Source organism: Anser anser, assembly GCF_964211835.1.
Source record: "Anser anser genome assembly, chromosome: 12".
Classification (NCBI taxonomy): domain Eukaryota; kingdom Metazoa; phylum Chordata; class Aves; order Anseriformes; family Anatidae; genus Anser; species Anser anser.
Genome location: NC_139733.1, coordinates 18,030,960 through 18,051,954, shown reverse-complemented (window position 1 = coordinate 18,051,954; position 20,995 = coordinate 18,030,960). Strand labels below are relative to the sequence as shown.

The 20,995-nt window shown below is 43.2% G+C and overlaps 1 protein-coding gene across 1 annotated transcript in view; it reads left to right on the top strand.

Moving 5' to 3' along the window:
• The window catches only part of SUCLG2 (succinate-CoA ligase GDP-forming subunit beta), a 114,698-nt gene extending 112,436 nt beyond the window's left edge, over nucleotides 1-2,262 (top strand). Inside the window, exon 11 of the mRNA XM_083795726.1 lies at nucleotides 310-2,262. Coding sequence (XP_083651852.1) covers nucleotides 310-425 — 116 coding nt within the window. The 3' untranslated portion in view covers nucleotides 426-2,262. The remainder of the gene's footprint in view (nucleotides 1-309) is intronic.
• The last annotated feature ends 18,733 nt before the right edge of the window (nucleotides 2,263-20,995 follow it).

Here is a 20,995-nt window from a genome sequence, read left to right as displayed (position 1 = left end):
TCTTAAAGGCCTTATACTTAATCCATTATCCACTGCTCTTGCTGGATGTCCCTACCGACGTTGGATTGACCCTCTAATCTTCACAAGCCCTTCTTGTAGATGCAAGTGCTATTACCAGATTGCATTGTCTGTCAAAATTGTCATTGAAATTCAGAGTTCCTTCCTCTCAGCTCAGTCTAAACCAATCATTGAATCTGTTGTTGAAATGATGTGCAGGTTGAAGCATCAACTCCACTAAATCTAGTGGTTTAGTAGAAAATGCTCATTTATTCATTAACGTTACTAATTATAGTCAATGTTCTTTATTAGGAACAAATGTTCATGAAGCCCAGCGCATTCTGAATGAGAGTGGACTCCCCATCACGTCTGCAAATGACCTTGAAGATGCAGCGAAGAAGGCAGTGGCCAGTGTGGCCAAAAAATAACTCCTTGAAGATATTCTCATGGAAAGTGTCTGTGTTTTACAAGATGTCATTCCTGCCATTTCAGAGAGGATTAGTGGACTTTTCCTAACCAGTCATCAGTGTCTGGGGGACTTTGTGACACATGGCAAACTTGGGCTATAGGCTGGCAAATTAGGCTTTGGAAATTTTGCAGCTACTTTCTTGAAAAGTATGTCTTTATCTCGGTCGGGTAATTTTGTTATTGAGAGTCTTATTAAGTAATACTTAGTTTCATAAAGCTGTTTTTCTGCTTTTCCTCCAAAATTGCCACTGATAAACTCATGATAAGATACAATAATTAATAACTGACTTCTATCAACAGGATTGTTCTTTAATCAAACACATAGTTCACCTGATTCACAATACTATCATTAATTTTTTATATTGTAGAGTCAGCAAACTAATAATGGGTTTATATTTTTATGAATTTTTACAATAATGTAAAAAAATTGTGCTTACAATATCTATTTTTATTCAAATGAAAGTTTTTTTTAGAAAGCACACACTTTGCCTTAAGATGATTTTCTTTTGTAGATGCAAAAGTATACCTCATAATAGGAAAAGAGATTGAGCAGTTGTTAGTGAAAGGACCTTCCACTCTTATACTTTACCTATAAACAGGTGAAATGTGATTTATTTTCTATTTTTCAGAAATGAAGTGTAGTATTTCTAGGTGTAACCATGTCATACAGAAAGCTCTAGGAGAATGTTCCTGTTGGGCAGGAAATGGCTGCTAACTTTTCAGAATAACCTCTTTCATAAGTACGCCACTGCAGTGAGGTTTTAAAGATGAGAACCTTAACCAGTCTTCTATGGGATCATGGAGTACTCTTCAGTTGATATATCGTCAAAAAAAATTAAAAAAAAAAAACAACTTTGAATTATTTATTGAGAATAAAATCCAAATTAACTTTTCAAATTTTAAAATATTTTATTTCTAAGACATCAGCAAAAATATGTACAAGAAAAAAAAAGTTTCAGTAGTCAGATATTGACTAAGATTTATTTTGGTTATATATGCCTTTGTAACAGTCAAAATTCAAGCTGTTAGTTATATGAATCATTCATTCAGGGAACAGAAGACAATACCAAATGGCTCATGTAACTAAAGAAATCAGTACAAATCTCACTCAGCACAGGAACTGCATGAAATTCATCAATAAATTGAACAGAGTACAAAGGAGTGAATATAGTGATCTGGTCTTGAAGACTTTGTAAATGGGCAGAGAGGTAAAAATTTGTCTAATAAATTCTTAATTGTGATTTTTTGAGCAGCTCCAATCAATACTATGTTCTACTTAGAAAAATGTAAATAAATTTTTCTTGGCATTCCCATTAAAACTATCAAAATGAATTATCTGCACTGATCTCTGCCTCTTCACACAAACAGTGTAGATAGGTTGCTATCTTCAGTTAGTATAGGGTGTTTTTTTCTTCTCCATTCCTTTCTCTACATATTGCTCAAGGCAAAAATGTCTGACCATTAGAACAGCAATAAATATGCCACTAGGTATGTACTTATGACTGAATGAAGGAGAAGGGTATCGTTAGCAGTTCTAGCGAAGGTGTTTAGAAGTGCAGTGCTTCGCAGGAAGAAATGTTTACCTCACCACAATAAATAAAAAAGTCACTCTTTTCTGTATTTTAATACTGGAAATAGAGGCATTCTGTGGAAGAACTGTTGATGCAATATTGTCGTACACTGTGGATCTACTTCTGGCCTCAGAGCCATTCGTTGTGTGCGTGCGTCATTATTAGTCTGCAGAGATCAACATTATCTACACCAACTCTTAGTCCAATAAATGTACAAATGAACCCATTTAATGACTTTATCCTCTCTAGAAAATATGAAATAATTTGTCTGTTGCATTCTGTGTTCTTCCATTCGGCATTTTGTTACAGATGGGTGAAATTAAATGCATAGGAATTTATTTGCAAGTGGGTAATAAACTCATATATACATGCTTTTTATCTTTAAAAAAAAAAAATCCTTTCTCCTCCATGCACCCCATTTCTTACACATAGGCTCATGACAGTACATACAAGTTTTATTCCTCTTAAGCCGTATGTGGAATAGAACCGTAACATTTTACTTTTCAGCTGTTAGGTGGGACGTTTCCTTAGCTCTGGGTGTGGATTTTTGAGCCGGCACGCTTCCCTTGGGCCAAGGCCCTGTATGCTTTCTGTAAGCAGAGGCTCCCTTTGTATGCTCGGTTTGCCTTGTGTGGTGTTGCGGACTGGCTTGTTGTTACTTGCATGGGATGTTTCTCTGTGTATGGAAACGTTTATAAAGTTAGTTTTGGTCTCCCTTGGAAAGGAGATCTGGTTACAATTCCTGTAGTTTTAGCTGTTACAAAGCACAAGTAAACGTGCAGTACCTCCACGGGATGCTTTTGCCTTTGCTCAAGCACGTTGCAGCCCGGCACGAGCGAGGTTTGCTGCCCTCAGCGGCTGTCCTCAGCTTGCTGCCCCCTCCGCGGGCTGAGCGCCGGACTCCAGCCGGCCGCCGTGGCCAAAGGGACGTGCGGGAGCATCGCCCTGCCTGCGGAAAGCCAGCGGCCGTGGAAGCAGCGGGTGAGTCCCAGTTAATCCCCTTTGTGAAAGTTTAAGTGGGATTTAGTCGGCCTTTCCATCTTGAGATTTCAGCCTGTATTCATAAAGCTCTGTAGGATTGGGCGCTTAGAAAGAAAAGCAAGAGGAAGCTGTTAGTGCTGACATCGTATTACATCTTTAACGAGATACCTTTCAGTGCTCACAGTGAGTGCGTAACAGCTGGGAGCTCTGGAGTAACGTCCTTAACGTTCATTTACTATCCTGTTCGTCAGGGCTTTCCTTCCCTGCGTCTGGAAAAGCAGCTGGTATCATGCAGAACAACAGGGATCAGATCAGCGTGTCGGTGCCCAGGTGGGGCCTTCCCTGCACACCAAAATCTGCTTCCCCCATCGAGGGCCCTGCTCTGCCCCTTGCCTTGCCCTCTGAGATGTGCCGTGCCTGGGGCCTGGGGGGTTTTCAGACCCAGGCACCGCGATAACCTCTGCTTACTGCGGGAGCTTGGCCTGGATGGTTCCCCTGTGCCCAGACACCAGCTGCATGCACCGGGCTAGGTGCTGGCACCACCACGTCCTGTAAAAGGAGTCGACTTAACTACAGAAGTCCAAAAACCTCTACCAGGTTTAGTGCTTCGTTACATAAAAAATACTGATACTAGGTGCTGCTGGAAGGCTCTGAACTGACTGTGAGGTTTCATGTCTTATTTCTCACTGGCTTTCAGATAATAGGACTTTTTCTGAAGTCTGGGAAGGGGCAGAGGGCAGGCAGATCGCTGCATGTCCGACTGGCTTGGTTTGGAGTGCTGCAAAAGGCTGCTTCAAAGACAGAAGAAATCCTCTTCTGCAAGGGGCAGGAGTCTTCCTTGTATCCGTCATGGGCAGGACAAGCAATGAGGGACTTGGCCTGTGGCAAAGGACATTTAGGTCAACCTGGTGGGCACAAGGTGAGCCAAGGAACAGGCTGTGAAATCATCAATGGGTGTTTTTTAGAGTCAGCTGAGCATCTGTCAGGGCTGGTTTTAGAAGAGCTGATTTTTGCCTCGGGGCAGAGGGATGGATGAGGTGACCTTCCAGCCTGATTTGATAGGATTTAATGCTCATTGGTAAGGTTTTGTTTTTGTTGTTTTCTTTTTAACTTGTAGGTGCAGGGAGGAAAAAGGAGGACAGATCTGGTGGATTCTTGAAAGAAACTGTTCTTAATTTTGTCACCAAGAATGATCTGCAGCTGCCAGGGAAATGAAAAGCAGCTTATGCAAACTCAAGACTTTCTGTAACAATGGGAGCAGTGTTATTGCAATGCATAAAAGGCTGAGCAGAGAATTAGGGGTATCTATCAACTTTAATATGTTTAATTTAAAAGGGAACAGGTTGCACCAACAATTTTTTTTTCACTTAATGAGGCCCATTCATAAGGAGAATAACAGGATTTGCCTGTCACCCAGAGGAAATCATGGTATTCGTATTTGTACTTTGGTGCAAAACTCGTGTTGATCGCAGTGATTTAAAACTTTTTCCAGCCCAGCTGCAGTCGGTTTGATGTCAGGATCCTTTCATCCGGAGACAGATGCAGCCTTGGTAGAATCCTGAACGCGTCTGTGTCTTTGTTCAGCCTCACAAAGTACCAGCTAAAGATTAAAAATAAAAGTGTGCATGGATTATTGCACGTTGTTCTTCAGAGAGGACCACTATGAGCTAAAACCTGAGGTAGCCAAGAGCTGGGTGCCCAGCAGGAGGAGCTTTAGTGAATTTGTCTTTTGTGTGCCCCTATCCTGCCCGTGTTTGTGGGTGCTGAGTGTTGTAGGGACAGTAGCACTGGAGGAACGCATGGCATATGGCGCTCCCCATTTCTGGGGCCATTCCTTTTCCATAGAACTTGGAGCACTGAAGAAGGAAAAGATTTTCCGTGTGTCACGGATCACAATGCGAGGCTGTGATGCCACCTTGCTTGCGAGGAAGAAGCTCCACATTGGAGCTGTGATGGTTTCCCACCTCAGCCCTCCACGTGTCCTTGGAGCGTTCCTACACTGACGAGGAAGAAAAAGCAATGCCACGAGGCCAATATTCCCTTCTCCCACCTCCTTGGGACAGGAGATGCCTTATTCTGGATCTCTTCGAGTCTGCAAAGTTCTGAAGGAAGCCTGTCCCTCAGTTCCCAGTAACATCCAGGCTAATCTGAAATGAACCCTAACAGGAGTAGCCAAGCCTGGAGAGAAGGAAGCAACTGACAGAAGTAGGTTACTCAATTTATTAAGTGCTGTTGGGATGTGCAGCACGATGGGGTTTGGAAACTGGGTCCTTTATATTTACTGGAGCAGCTCCTCGGGACACACACACGTGTACACGCGGGCCACCGTCAAAGAGGTGACAGTGACAAAGTATCCGTAAGTGGCTATGGGAAAGGAGGGCTCGGGGAGATCAAACATACGAGTTTTTGCATTTCTCTAGATAGAGAGATAGGAAAATGAGAAATTTGATCTTTCTATTATAATCGACATAAAGAATTACAGGGCAGCAAAAGGCCACGCAGCTAAACAAAGCTGTTCCCGTTAAGTTTATTTCAGATGTCTCTCTGCCTCGGCACCGTGTCCTTCAAGACCTCCTCTGTAATTGCATGTGGCAGGCTCTTTGCAGCTAGATGCCGATTGCTGCTCTCCAGCTGCTCCAAAAAGAGAAATAAAAAATACCAGGCAAGAAAGGGCACTGCAGCAAGTACTTACAGTCCCATTCTTGCTTTGTTTCATGGATGGGTCAGTGGAGGGGTTTAGAAAATGCCATTTTGTGCTTGAGAACTGCTCTGCTTGGCCCTGTGACCCAACACTGGCAATGCAGGGCAGCACAGTTCAAAAAATAAATGGCATTTGGTGCCCTGCCTTATCTGGGCTGCTTGCTTAGCAGAATTGACCTGTTCCCCCAGCTAGGTTGGTCCAGAGGCTGCATGCAAAGGATACTAGCAGCAGTGTGGTGTTCGTCTCCTAGGGCTGCAATATCCTGGGCTGGGGGGGAGCCCGGCCTGTGAAAACAGGCAGCCTGCAGCTCTGGGAGGAGTCCTGCTGCCTTTCAATAGGAAAGCAGCAGCACTACTGTGGGACAGCAAAAGTCTCAGCCTCCTTCTGCCACTAAAATGGGAGGTGGGGTTTGCATAGCAAACACAGACCTGGGTCCTGCCCCTTTGCACCTCTCTGCTACGTACAGACTAGCTCAGAGCTCATGGTGGAGGTGTGAGTCCTTGTTCTTTCCACAAAAGTAGAAGCTGTCAGCCCTAAAATGCTCTGCTGCTGCGTAGGTCCCTACGATGTGCCTGGCTCCGCTCTGAAAAGGGGCCGGGGAAGCTGGTGGGTGCAGGGAGCTCCTGGACGGGCTTGGTGGGCTGAGTCCATGGCCTTCCCCTTCCTTTTCCTGGACCTTCTTCCCCTGGCCCTTCACTGAATTTTGGCCACATTAATTACCACTGCTCAGCCTCAATCCCGAGTTGTGAAGAGCTGGGAAGCCGTTAGTGCCAGTGCCCTTTTCTAATGCTTTCCCAAGTGCTTTTCCCATATTGCACAGCAGGAGGACTGCCACTTCAGATGTAAAGATGTTAATCCCCCTTGAGCTGTGCTCTGAAAAAGCATGTGCAAAACACGGGGAAAATGAAGCATAAATTATTTTGCATTTAGTTTTCCATAACTATTGTCTTGTAGCCCCGGTGAAATGTTTGACATAATGCACCTCCACAGCTTGTCTGTGAACATCTGGTAATCGGTCCGTAGGTTTCCTTCAGATAATACTTGGAGCAGAAAGTGAATTTTCTCAGACGTGTGGAATGTCGCTTGCAAGAGAATGAATCTTTTTTTTTTCCATTATTACTGTGGCAGGTGCAGAATAGTGCTGCTCTCGTGCCAATGTCCAGAATTGAGTGCTTCCTCATCAAGACAAACTTCTGAGGACAACAGCAGACTTGCGTCAGTTCTCCGTGTGTACAACTCAACCTTAGATCTTCAATCCTATTGATTTCCTTAACGTTATCCATCCACTGATTATTTTTTTTTTCACTATGCTCCGGATTGTACCCATTGTAGAAATAGCTGCTCACAAGCCTAAAGAATTCTTGCTGTCATGCTCCATCTGCTGAAGCCAGCCTGCTCTTACATGACAGCTGCATTGGCTTTTCTAGCTGGGAAATTCCCAGATACACCCTCATGGGGCTGCCCTTTGAAAATGGCTTGCTTTCAAAAGACACGGAGGGGTCTGCCAGAGCTGTGCATGCTTCTTACGATTGATTTCCAGGTTTCGTCATTAAGCTTGAGCTTTTTCACATCACAGCACGCATCCTGCCCCAGTCATTTCCAGATCTTGCAAAGATCTGAAAATGCAGCAGCAGCAGCAGAAGCAAAGCCTGTGTTTGCAGCCGGTACAGCAGGACTTTCATGTGTGGTCCCTTTTGTTCTGCTGTCTGTTGTTGCTGTAACGGAACCACCCACGTGCTGTGTTCGAGCCTCTTCCTAGATGGGTTCTAAAAGCTGATAATTCACAAAGTGGCTGTGTCACTCCCAGCCTTCGGGACCAGCTGTGCGATCCCTCTGCAGTTCTCCCAGGCCCCCTACCCCTAGCTCAGTACGTGTGGGTCACAATTCACACATTAATTCAGCAACTCAGGAGTAGGTGCTCCGTCACGGTTTTGCAGGAACACCTCCTAGCAGGGCAGTACCACGCCTGCTGCAACACCAGGGAGAGGTGGCTGGGACCTCCACTGCTGTAAATGCCTCCTGTGCTGGCGAAGCTGAGCTGCCTCTAAGTTGGAAATGTGCTCTCCAGGTCTTGCTGCCGGATATTTTTACAGGGTGGGTGACGGAGACTAGGGAAAGCTGCCTGTTGAATTCGTCCTCCAGTTGCGTGTCCCAAATCCGCTCGTTGTAGAATATCACTGCTGTAGAAAACAACATTAAAAATAGGTGTGTGTTACTGAACGGACAGACCGGGCCTCGTAGCTGTGAGGCCGGACAGAGGACTTTGCACAGGCTGTTACCACATCGTAGGCATTTGGGGTAAGTGTTAGCCAAGTCCTGGCATGTCTGCAGCACCCCACTGGGGATAGCAGCGAAGCTGTTAACGGGGCTGCTGGCAGGGTTTTGTGACCTGTGCGGTCAGTGAGGCGCAGCTCGGTGTGTCTGATCCTGCCGCTGATTGAAAAGGGTCGTCTGAAGGCTTTTACCAGAAGTTTTGATTCGTAGCAAAATGGAAATTTTCAAGTGTGAAAATTTGCCCAAGAGGTAGGTTTGCTCATGACTGAACTGTCAGAACTTTTGGATCCAGAAGATCCCCCAAAGATTCCTGCTTTTCCTTGCAGTATGTGTAAATGCAATGTTGTGATTAAAGTCTTCATGGCTGGCATTTTGCCACCATGCGTCCCCTTCAATTTTCAATCAATTCTCTATCCTTCCCCAGAAAGGACAAAAGAAAGCAGATTGGTAAAATAAACAAACAAAAACCTTTCTGATAAACAGTCAACTTATTAATTAGTCACACTAAATGCATCCGTAACTGCAATATTTCATTTTTCAGGTGTAATATTTCATTTCTCAGGCCTGAGCTGTGAGTGGGACTGGGCTGGCTGCTCTGCCGCCCGTGGGGGCTCTTTGCAATGGGAGCAGCTGCCGTGGCCCCTGGTCTCCATCCCTGCTGCCTCTCCTGGCTAGCTGGGTGCCAGCAATTAGAAATAAATTGAGGGGCTTTAAAAATACATCTCATCCCCGTTCCTTCTGCTCTGTTTAATCCTCTAACAATCCCCAGCAGAGCTGTTCACAAGGGATCTTTGTGCCGCTTTGCTGTTTGCTTGGAGTTAAAGCAGGTGCCTTGGCAGACTGGGGCCGCCTGGGGACCCAGGAGGGACTCGCTTCCCTTGCTGCCTTCTGTTCTGCTCCCTCCGCTCCTGGTTTTTGCAGAATCTGGGAGGTCTGCTGGTTGCACGAGCTTGTCCCGCTCCTAGAGCTGGTGCAGTTTTTGAAGCGATGCCTGCAGCGATTTTGGTGATTCGGAGGTCAGGCATTCGGAGATCACTTAGGCCATGTTTGGAGCGCGCCTTGCATGCACAGAACAAGCATGGTCACCCTTCGTGTTACGTTGGGTTTTGTCCCTATTTGCTCCTGTTCCCCAGCCATTTACCACAGGAGGACCTGCTTACACGGGCTTACGCTCACCTCTGATAAAGCTCATCAAGAGACTTATGAAAATAATGTATTGAGATCATGGTCTGTCAAATGTCAATAAGCAGAATAAAGAGCTCAGCACTGTGGTTATGGAGATCTAGCAATTAAAGTATTTGATGAAAGTATTTTATTGGAGTATATATTACCATTTAGTCCAATTATTCTGCCATTAAACATTAAGAATAATTGAACCAAATGGTGCCCAATAGAAGGAATACATCTGCTCTGATGAATTCCTGCCAAAAGGCACTGGGAATCTTAGTACAAGCGTTTTGTCAACCAAGATAACAGTATTTTTCTCTCCAGCTGATAAAGCAGGGCTTTTGAATCTTATTTATGATGTATAAATTGGCTAATTTGTTACCAATATCAAACAGCCCATAAGAGTCAGGCAGTGCAATAGCTAACAAAATACCGACAGCTTCATCACTTGCTGACTGCATGGAGTACAATATATGCTCAATTAATATAGAGTGCAATTATCACCGAAATTGCAAGCAGGAACTAATTATACAGAAGCCAATCAAAAACAGCCCAAAAACAGCCCAAAGCCCCGCAAGGCAGGATGCATTTCAAGAAACTTAAGAGTTTCGTTCTTTTTCTTCCCATTTTTTTGTTTTTTTTTCTTTTTTCCTTTTTTTCTTCCTTTTTTTGTTTTCTTTTTTGTTGTTTTGTTTTGTTTTTTTGGTTTTTTTTTTTTTTTTTTTTTTGTCTGTCAGTGTTTGCCTTACCTCCATGAGAGGGAAGGGGATGTGGCCTCAACAGGCCGGACAAGTCAGCTGAGAGCCTGGCGATAATCCTATACATAAGCTCTAACACCGGTTCCAATTCCTGTACCAGACAGAAAATCGCTGTGTTTTTCTGTTTAAACATACTGCAATTACGGGGAGACTAACGACAACCAAAACACAGCTAAAGCAATTTTTTCCCTAAGGTATAAGAGATTCACAGACAGTGACAGATGGAAACATTTTTGAAGGAAATTTTAGGAGGAATTAACATCTTGGAATTGTTTGTTTGTTTTAAATCATGCAGTCAAGGAAGAATCTTTAAACCCCTAGGAAGGACAGCTTTTAATTTTGAGATAAATGCAGTGTCAGTTTGTTAATTGTTTGACAGTCACTTAAATATTCAGTAGTTGCTAAGGTAAGAGGTAGTTCTGCTTTTTTTGCTCTAGTTGAAGCAGACAAAGGAACAACATGAAGAATACTGATTTCAGCTGTTTTCCTTGGCCTTGCTTTCCTGCAGCTCTCACTTCTTGGGTAATGTTGGTCAGAGTTGGAAATAAGTGTAAAAACAAAGAAATGTGGAGGAAAAAATGAAAAAAAAAAAAAGCAAATCATGCAAATGTCTAAGAGATTTGTAGTGTTTCAAATAATGAAAATATTTGAACAATCCTGGTTATCTTCAAGTAAAAAAAAAAAAAAACAAACAAAAAAAACATTCCAGACTCCGGAATTGTTTAAATTTCTATTAATGCGGATTTTAATTAAGAATGCTAGTATCTTTTGCATACCATCACAATGTCACAACATGGTTTAGTGGGTGACATTGGTAGTAGGGTGATGGTTGGACCAAATGATCTTGAAGGTCTCTTCCAATCTTAATGATTCTCTAAGTAAAAAAATATAAAACAAGGGGAGACAAGGGACACTTCTGCTCAGGGGAGTCCTGCCTAGAATGAGGAAGCGAGAGTTTTACTCGCAGCTGATTGGAAAGGGGATTTTATTTTCTTTGAGAGGCACATCTTCATTTGAAATGCTGTGGCCTGAAGATTTGTTTTTGCACTTGGAGGCAAATGGCCACTTGGAATGAATGTTTTTCACTGAAAGTTAGGAAATGATAGCTCATGCTGAAACTAAAGTAATGTTTGGCTGGTACATGATTGATCCACATGACAAAGCTGTGGCAGAGTCAACATCTATTTTTTTCCTGGATGTTTTCTAGTTTTGATGAGAAAACTTTAGATGCACAAGTTGCACTCTACCTGTGATGTTACATTTTGGAAGCTGCTCTTTGTGCTTTATTGGAGAAGGAGCTGTTGGTCTCCAAGGGATATCGGAGGGAGGGAATTCCCAACTTTCCTTTCATCTCCTTTTAATTTTAGGCCAGAGATTCTGGACTTGCTACAAAACCTTTTAGTCCACAGCCTGCATTTTTGCATCCTTGTGTTCTCTGCTTGGTGAAAAACAAGGTTGTTTACTAGTGGAAATGATCAATGACTCCTGCAGGCCTCGGTTCAGCAAAGACATCCCGCTGCAGGAAACCACTTAAACATGTGCTTCGCTATAAGCAAAGATGAAAGACAGAGGCTGTGTTCCCTGACAAGCGACGGATGGATGCTGATGGCTTTGTTAGTTCGTGTTGTCCTCTGAGGGGTTCATTAGACTTTCGTCTACTTCCAGCTGGATTGCAACTGAGACCTGCAGAGGGGTTTATTGCTTGCACCCCTTCAGAAGAGTCCCTCGTCCACCTGCGGGTGCCTTTCAGTGCTGTCACCCAACATTGCTGCTTCAAACTTAAGCCCTGAGGCTATTTTTGCTGCAGAACCTAAACCCGTGGATTAATAGTTGGTGACCTGCTCTGGTGGGTAATCCCCTTTGTGACACAGGGTCAGCCATTGTGCTGCACTCGGCGTATTCCAGCATCCCTCAAAGCACAACTGCAGGGCTCAGCGATTCTCCTGCTGAGCTGAAAAATCTGGTGCAGATCCGGAGACGACTGGGATTTGGAAAATAGAATTAGCGCTGCCCTGTGGGTGGGAATTGTCAGCACTGGAATGGCTCAGCCTGCATGCCCTCCCCACAGAGAGTGCCAGCTGGAGTGAAACCAGGACTCGTCCCGCTGCAATGGCAACGGACGCTCAGTGCTCAGCACCTTGCAGAACTGAGCTCTGCAGCACGAGCATCAGCAGTGGCAGATAACGACGCTGTGGGCGCAGGCAGTGTAGCTTAGTAAGAAAAGCACTGAAATGCAGCACAGGGGATGTGCCTTTTTTTCGTGACTCCCAGCTGGTCTCTTGGGGGACCAAGAGAAAGAAGCTTTTTCATTTCTGTACTTCAGTTCCTCATCTGCCAAAGAATATTGGTTTCCTTTATAAAATCTAGGGCCGAAGAGTGATACTTCTGTTTACTGCTTTATAAAATTCACCATTGTTAGTTTATTCAATGTCATTTGTCCATGATTTAAAAAATACTCTGAGTGATTGTATTTATTTTCTCCAAGCCTTTGGAGTTGTGAAGCCTTTTCAGTTTTTCTGACTGCTACTCAAATCCTGCTTTTTGTTTGTTTGTTTGTTTGTTTCTGGTATAGACTTCCAAAGCAGAGAAATCCTGGCACACTAGGTTAGTCATTTGATGCTCGATATTTTTGCACTTGCAAGTTCTCCAAGAGCAACCAGTAGCATTACTCAAAACTCCAACATGAGTTTTCCTCAGTCCATTTATGACTAATGACATCCGTCTCCTTCTCTTGTCTGGTACTGATAACACAGCCTAGCCATACTCTTTGTGAGAAGCACTCTTGGAGCACATTACCAGAGCAACAAGGAACGTAATATATACTAATGCTCCAAAACATTTAGCCCCGTGCTTTTCTTTTCCTCTACCAACAGAATGCAGCTGTTGCTGCACTTTGCACGGACTGTGAGGCTTGCAGAGGTGGCAGGACTGGGAAACCAGAGTTAAACCTTCAGCAAAATGAAAAAGAGCTTTTCATAAGCATTTCTTAGTGTGCCTGGTGCCTGGACACAGCTGTCCACATTGCAGGCAGCATATGGAAGTCTACAGGCATGGCTCAAGGACAGAAGTGTTCAGAGCAGAGCTGTGGTCAGGGAGGAGAAGGCAATAGGTATTGCGGGGCATGCTGCAATTGTTCTTTTATTCCCAGCGCAGCTCCGATCTGGTCCCCACACAGTCCTTCACAGCTCAGAGTTTGCAATGCAAGGACTCTAGGTTCTGACTTGAAAATAACGTTTCACTGATATGTTTATTGGGTGCTGATCCTGCAAGCTGGGAAGAGCCAGCCAGGGCATTTCTCTCCTGAAACGCCCGTTCGTTCATCTACCTGCACGTGAGCGCTGCCATCGCGGCTAGCAAGCCTCTGCGCCTTCACTATAAGCAGGTGTTAATGCTTTCCTGGATCAGAGCTAATGTAAATCTGTAAGTGCTTTCAATCAAAAAAGGGAACATAATCACTTAGTCCAGACGCTCATTAGCACTGCCACCATTTGTCAAGAACATCTTGCAGTTCTATTTCATGATATGCTCTGTGCATATTTGATGTTCACGTTTCCATGTATCTGTCATTTGTTCTGTGGACAAACCTCTCCCAAGGTTCAGGGCCTTGGCTGGGGGCAGCTAATTCTTTGGGTTGTCTTCACCTAATGGGATATGAAGATGTATGCTTGATCTATTCAAGTACTAATCAAGGCTTGAATGACTCCCAGTATCACTCCTGTTCATTTTGAATTGGAAATATATCAACAGCAGAGCAAAACGGTGTTTCTCAGCAATGTGTCATAATGATTAGTTATACCAGTGTCACAATTCTGCGAGAAATACAGTAAGTTCAGTTCTGTTGTCAGGAGTGCTGCCTCACGGGGAGGCATTTGTAACTAAAACTGTTGTTCATTTGCAGAATCTGTAAGAAGAATGAAGCCTTGACTGGAAATATGCTGAAAAGCTGCCGTAATAAATTTGACATAATATGCATGACGTGGATGGATAGATCATTGTTTGCAAGGCCTGGCAAATAAAACTGGTGTTGTGGAGCCAGAATTACAGGGAGAGAGAAACATTGTTCTACAAGGCATGCTTCAGATAGGAACCAAATTTGAAGCAGCTATATATTTTAGTTGTGCTTAAATTGAATAATAAAGAAGGCTTGCTCAGAAATCTTATTGTGCCTTGGAAAACACATTGATTTTTTTGTTGTTGTGAACTTTAAGAAAGTTACTTACTTGTAAACAAAAGCACCTACATATTTCTTATTCCTTTTTAATGTTATTAAAAGATATTTAAGAAGTATGTATGAGAAACCCAACAAAGAAAGCAGAGAAACAGATGCATAACGTTGTACCAGGGAGAGCTTTATGACCAGCATTTCAAATGCCACTAGAGAGACTTTGCTCCTGTTCTTGGTGCTCTCAGATTCCCCATACGTCTTTGGCAAATTGCACATTCTCTTTGGCCTGTGCTTTCAAAAGTGTTTTCCAGATCTGATGTTTGGATTTCCAGCTGGGTGGCTACTGTAGGACTTACACAAAAGATATAAACGGTATGCAACAGTTCCACTTTGGAGTTTCGTACTCTAGCATTTACCTGTCTGCATCTTTCAAATTACGATTGTCTTATTATGTGCACATATGATTCCTAGCCTAAAGGGAATGTGATCGGTTAGATGATATATATAGTATTTAGAAGTACACAGGCTCTCACTAAAATAACATAGCAATGGGTAAAAGGCATGAATTCGAATAGATGGGAATTGCAGCTTGCAAAAAGAGGCTAGGGAAAAAGGTATAAAATAGCAATTTTCTGTTTGAGAGATTTTAGTAAGATATCTCTGGGAATGCAGTACCACTTCTTGCATGTATGGGACTTGATTCTGAAGCGTGTTGTGGTATTTTACATTCTGGCCACCCATAATTTATCATGTGACATCAAGTTGTTGATAAATCAGATATACTTAAGAAGGTGCCAACTAAACGGAAGTATCTCTCTTTAGCACCTCTACACAATGCACTTCTTTTTTTTTTCTTTTTTTTTTTTTCTTAAATGTCTTCATTTTGTTAGGAATCTATTTTGCCATGATGCCAACCAATCCAGTTTGAACACAAAACATGCCCTCCCTGAGCAGACGTGGAAGCAGTGGTGTAAAGGCAGTAGTATCCTATGGTATCCTATCCATATCCACCTATGGATTTGCAGGTTTGGAAAGGCATCCCTCCCAGTGCTCCCTCTCTCTGCCGCAGCTGTGAGAAGATGCAGCCATGAATTATAAGCTGTTGAAGATGGCAGCTCTGTTAAACTGCCAGAGCTGCTGCTGAGGTATGGCTGCTCTGACTGCCCTCGAAGGATGTGGTTTATGGGAAGGAAAGTTCTGGTTCTGTCTGTCACTCTTGGACTTCAGTGCAGCTGGGTTCTGTGCTTGGTTCTGAGGACAGCGTGGGAGGCATGAGCACTGAGAACTCTTTAAGTCTTTATCCAAGTTTGGTGTTGCATAGGCAGGCCTGGCAGTCAGGCATCATGCTAACAGCAGAAAAATATGAGGCCTGGTGGACATTTGCCCTGCAGGAACAGGCAATTTGATGGGCAGTCTGTGAATGTTGGTTACAAGCCTCTTTCAAGTTCCCTTTAATAATCATTTAGGGACCAAGTCCTGTCTTTCCTGGAGGCTCTGGTCTGTGAGGTGGGCAAGAGTAAAGTAGCTGTCTGGCAATGAGATTTACCGTGGGGTTTTCAAAAGTTTTTAATGTGAAGTAGGCTTCAAAGACAACTCTGAATGGCCTGTGTTGTCATTGGGAACAACCGCCTCTTACATGGGTGAGGTCTTTAAGCAGACGGCTCTATCTGAGCTGGTGCAGCTCAACGACGGAAAACACTTCCCAAAAGACAGACAAATTAATTTTGGCCTTGACATTAGGAGATGTAAAATCTATGTGACCTTATGTGGAAGCTGGTCTCATTAAACAGCAAAGTAATTTGAAAACCATCTGAAACCGAAGACACTCAAAGAGACATGAGTTGGACATTTAGAAGAAGGAATCCACACACAGAAATGCTCCATGAGCAAGGAAAGGCACAAATATTTCCTTTCCCCTCCTGATGCTCGATGCACGTGTTGACAACGGGCTGCACAGCACTGCCCAGCCAGGCTGGGCATTATTAATATTCCCAGCTCGTGGCTTTGTGCTGCCTTGACACCAAGGAAAATGAATCAGTAAAAGAAAAGCTTGTTTTTCCTGTTTATTTCTCCATTTGGGAGTGTGGTGTGAAAAGCAGTTATACCTTGGAGCAAAATTTCATGGAAATGTCCAGACAACAGAATTCTGTGTGATTTCCTCTGTATATTAGAGCTATTCATTTACCTGGGTCTAAGCAGCCAGCTCCTCCAACCCTGGGGAGCCCCTCAGCCACCCCTAACCCTCATTGCTAGAAGTAATCTCATTTATTCTGCCATGAGTTTCTCTGCTGAAATTGCCACAGAAAAGCCTGTGGAGGATGTTGGACATTGGCCTCTCCCCAGGCCCTCACTAAGACTGTTCCAGTCACAGATAGGCCAGGAGTGACTGTGCAGAGGAGGCCACAGAAAAGGCTCTGAGGTAAAAGTCCAGCAGTTATGCGAAGAAGACAATGAAATAACAAATATCATGTTTGTCGGGGGCCACACACAACCCCCAGGCTTCTCTCCCTGCCGAGGAGCTCTGTACACCGAGGCAGGCAGCTCTCATCTGCCTCAGACTCCCTGAAGACCGCACCTCATGTTGGGGGACTGGACTAAAATGGCGGCCGGCCCTGCGGTTGCCATGGTGACAACCGCGCCAGGGCCTGCTGGTTGGCCATGGGGCGGGAGCCACGCAGGGCCCTGTGGTGGGCTGAGCAGTGCTGTTGCGGGGCAGAGGTGGGACTTCAGGATTACACCCCCAGCAAAATACCTCCATAAAAGCGGGAGGAGCCTGCTTCCACCTCAGTGACCTCAGCCTTGTGCTGGTCCCCCGGGAGGGTGAATGGAAGCAGGGCCTTTCGTGTCAGTGCCTGGCTTTGCGTGATTGCCAGGGGGAAGAGTGGGCTTCCAGTTGGCTGCCCAGCATGCAGGCGCTGAGTGTTTCCAAATTATTAATGTCCTGCCCTACCTTTGATTTAATTATAAGCAGTTCATGGCCCAGTCCGGGGCTCTGTTGACCACACCTTCGAAGTGGTATGCAGACAGGAGCTGGGTTCTCCAGAGAGTGAAGGATAGGGCAATGCTGTACATAATTATATCCCTGAAAGACTTACTGCTGTTTGAGGAAAAAGGAGCAGAGTTGGCCCTTAGCACCTCTTTCTCTGTGTGTATGTACCAAAACGTGGGCCTGGGAGCAGGAGAAGGCTGAAGGGAGCTGGGCATATGCCTTCAGAAGGTTTCCTTTTGTGCAAGCATTTCTGGTTACAAACCACATTTTTTGGTCTTACCAGGGGGCCTACAGTGCATTGTGGACAATAAAGATATGGGAAGTCTTACAATGGGTACCACTGTGCTCATATAAAGGGTACTGTCTAACCTACCTGCACAGCAGACACAGGGTCATCAATGTTTTCTCAAAAGCATTGCCTGCCCTCAGAAAATGGGGAGAGAAATGTTTTTTTTGCACTCTCAGTGATAAGCTGTCTGTGTGTGGATGAAGGTCACCTTGCAACAACTCAGAGCAATTATCTGAAGGAGGTTAGATTTCTGTCCTCTTTCTTTATATTATTCTCATAAGCTGCATTTTTGGCATCACTTAGAAGCCAGGAATGTATCAAACCCGCATATGTCAAATGCTATTGACATCAAATACCTTTCATCGAGCCCCAAGCCTCTTGGCGTCTTTTGAGCTCTGCACCCAGGAAAGTGGCTTGTCAGAGATGATTTTTCCAAGTGAGGAAGCAAGTAGCATAATGAGATGGTGTTAGCTTCAGCGTACACCTTCCAACTACTTTCCCAACTGCTCAAAAACCAAACATGAGCCTGCATAGTAATTAGCCCATAAAGAAAGCTGGGGATACAATGAATGTACAATCTGTATTAGCAAATCCTTTGTGGCCCCTCATTGCCATTCTCCAAATTCTTTATCTGCATTTCCCATTTTAAGCAGTCAAAATCATCTAGGAAAATATCCAACTGTGTCAAGCAGCATGGGCATTGTTGCAGGAAATACACCACCCGGATGTGCTAGGTGCTGTAAAGATGTTCTCAAAGCTCAAGAAAGCTCTCGAGCTACCTCTAGATCCGTTGACTCTGGACTTCACAGCAATCAGAAAGTTCCACCAAGGATGTCACCCTTCACAGGCTGGTGCATATAAGCAGTGTCTAACATGGTGTGCTTTTGGGTATCTGCCTGTTCCCTTATGTATTACTGGATAAGAAGGAACAAGTTGGCAATAACCAGCCCTGACGACTTCCCAGGGGCACATAACACCCTGAACATTAGTAACTAGGATGCATCCCAAGCCTCTGACAATTGGTTATGTAAAAGATAGCTTTTGTATAAAGCCAGCAACTTACCTTGAAAAATCTGATTCAAGCTAAGAGCTAATAACAACATGTAGTTGTTTAATGGTCTAACACATTAGAAATAATTGTTGTCTCTAATTCATGCTGTTACTAATGATTCATCAAGATGGAAATGCAGGTCTTTTTCAAGTGGGCTCAGAGCACCCTTTCCCCAGAGATGCAAGGTTTGTTCCAAAATCTTCACTGCAGTTGCCATACATTTCCCATATCAACCATTAAATGAGCAACGTTATTTAAAATGTAGTTGTTTTCTGAAACCCTCCTTCAAGGACTTATTGGATCAGTTATTATTAAGATTGTAGAACAATAGTTCTCTGTAATAGGCTTGTGCTGGGAGAGTAAGTTGCCCTATTTAATGTATTCATAGAAAGCTACAGTTGTAGGTTTCTCTTTTATACAGGTCAAGCAGGGGGAATCACTGCTGAATCAATGTATCTAACTCCTTGAATGCCCAAATTTACAAAGAATACATTCCTGCTAAGATTTCTATCTGCTTTTTTTGATTGTGTCTCATCAAAGCAAATTCACATAAGGTGAGCCTTTAAAAGGAGCGATTTTCTGCTCCTCTTGACTACATGAGACATTCAAAAATTAATGAAAAAAGCGACACCCATCTAGCTTCCAGGGCATCACATTTATTTCTGCATAAATTCTCCCAGGTCAACTCAAAAACAGTTCAGGGTCAAAATCTCATCTAGTCACCTAGATTAAAAACTAATTTCTCTAAAGTATATCCTATATTGAAGCCTTTTCATGCAAATAAATAGCCAAGGGCCTCATTCTCTCCTTCTCTATTAGTTGTGCATGTCATGAATTTGAACAGAACATTTTGTCCTGTACTCTAATTACATGCATTATAAAGAAAAATCTATTCCTTGCATACATATTATTAGGAGCAGTTCGGAAGCGCCATTCCATCAGGGCAGCCGTCATGGTGGCTCATCCTAATATTGACAGTTTAATCTTTTTGTTTCATATGAGATTAAAAGTCATATGATGGCTGTTCCTCTGTGGAGCAGACGGCGAAGCCAATTGGAGTCAATCCGTGTCTAAGTGCCATTTCTGCTCTGAAAATGGACTTGCAGTTTACAAAATATATTAGGTAATTATCAGTGGCTATGGAAGAATAATAAAGAAAATACTGGGTTGATGATGGAGTAAATAGGGTTACTGTTTTTAAAAAAAAGTACTCATTTTACTCACAGCTGTGCTGCAGTATATATACATGATAACTTTCTTACTTGCTATTTAATGTATTCACATGCATGACTATTAGCAGTTTTAATTCCCTTTGCTTTATTTCACTGGAAGAGGAAAGAACAACTGATACAGCAGGTGGCCACCTACACCTATTGCAATTAAAGTTGCGTTTTATCAAAGGAAAGTGTAACCTCCTTGAGTAGAAGCTGAGAGTTTTATAAATCTAGCAAAATATTAGCCAATACCCTTGTTTAAAACATCCTGAATTCACTTTCAGACGTGGTATCTGATTTAGTTGCTGCCTTTCAAAATGTAGACGAGCAATATGCAGTGGTTCAGCTGCATCCATTCTTGGCTGCTCAGTATGAGACATGATACAAGGGTATGATTCTTTTTTTTTTTTTTCCAGAGAACTTGATAATGTTATCTAAAGATCAGCCCCTTCCAAACCATCACACATAGGGCACACAAGATTGCCTGTCACCTGGAAAAATGTGGACTAAAGTAAATTCCCAACAGATCCTTCACCTCGTTGGGGCCAGGCTTGTATTATTTCTAGCATCCTAAGAAGTCAACAGCTGATTTCAGTGTGGGTCTTGGGTGAATATAGCTCTAGTGGGAATGTCAATAACTCTTTGTTATCCGTTTAATATGGGATTGCTCTCAGTAGGCATGCATATATCTGTCTAGATGAGTGCTGGTTCACCTTATTTCTAGTTTGGGAAAGCACAAGAACTTGGGTACTGCATTTTGCTGTAGATCACTCAAGATAGCCTTTATCTAATATGTTTGAGTTGTGATAAATAATTCCAAAGTTTATCAAGATCAATGACTGTTGATCAAGAAATTTGGAATATGACACACTTGAGTGCTTTCCCTTGGATGGAAAATCCTGAAGAGTGTTAGCTAGTATGCAATAACTGCTTTGTTATTGGGAGATTGCTGTATTTGAGGTCACAGGAAAAAAAAAATATATATATATATATATAAAATAAAATAAAATAAAATAAAATAAAATAAAATAAAATAAAATAAAATAAAATAAATAAAAAAGCAATAATTGTTAAAGTGTCTTGTCTCTGGCTGAAATTCCTCTTGGGGTGGATAAAGCATAATTATTTTTCTCTTAAATCCCTTTTGGTGGAGTGCCAGACAGGTACAGTTCAGCACAAAAAAAGGAGATTCAGAACTGTTGAGTATTTTCCCTGTAAGTTTATAGGCTTTTGTGTTGGGCAATGTCAAAGTGCCGTGCTTCAGCACTTGCTTTCTCTTTGAAGCCATGTTTAGCAAGATCTGGCACAACGGCTTAGAGGGTAGCCAGGAAGGTTTTATTGCACACTGAACATCTTCCTGCTGGAAGAAA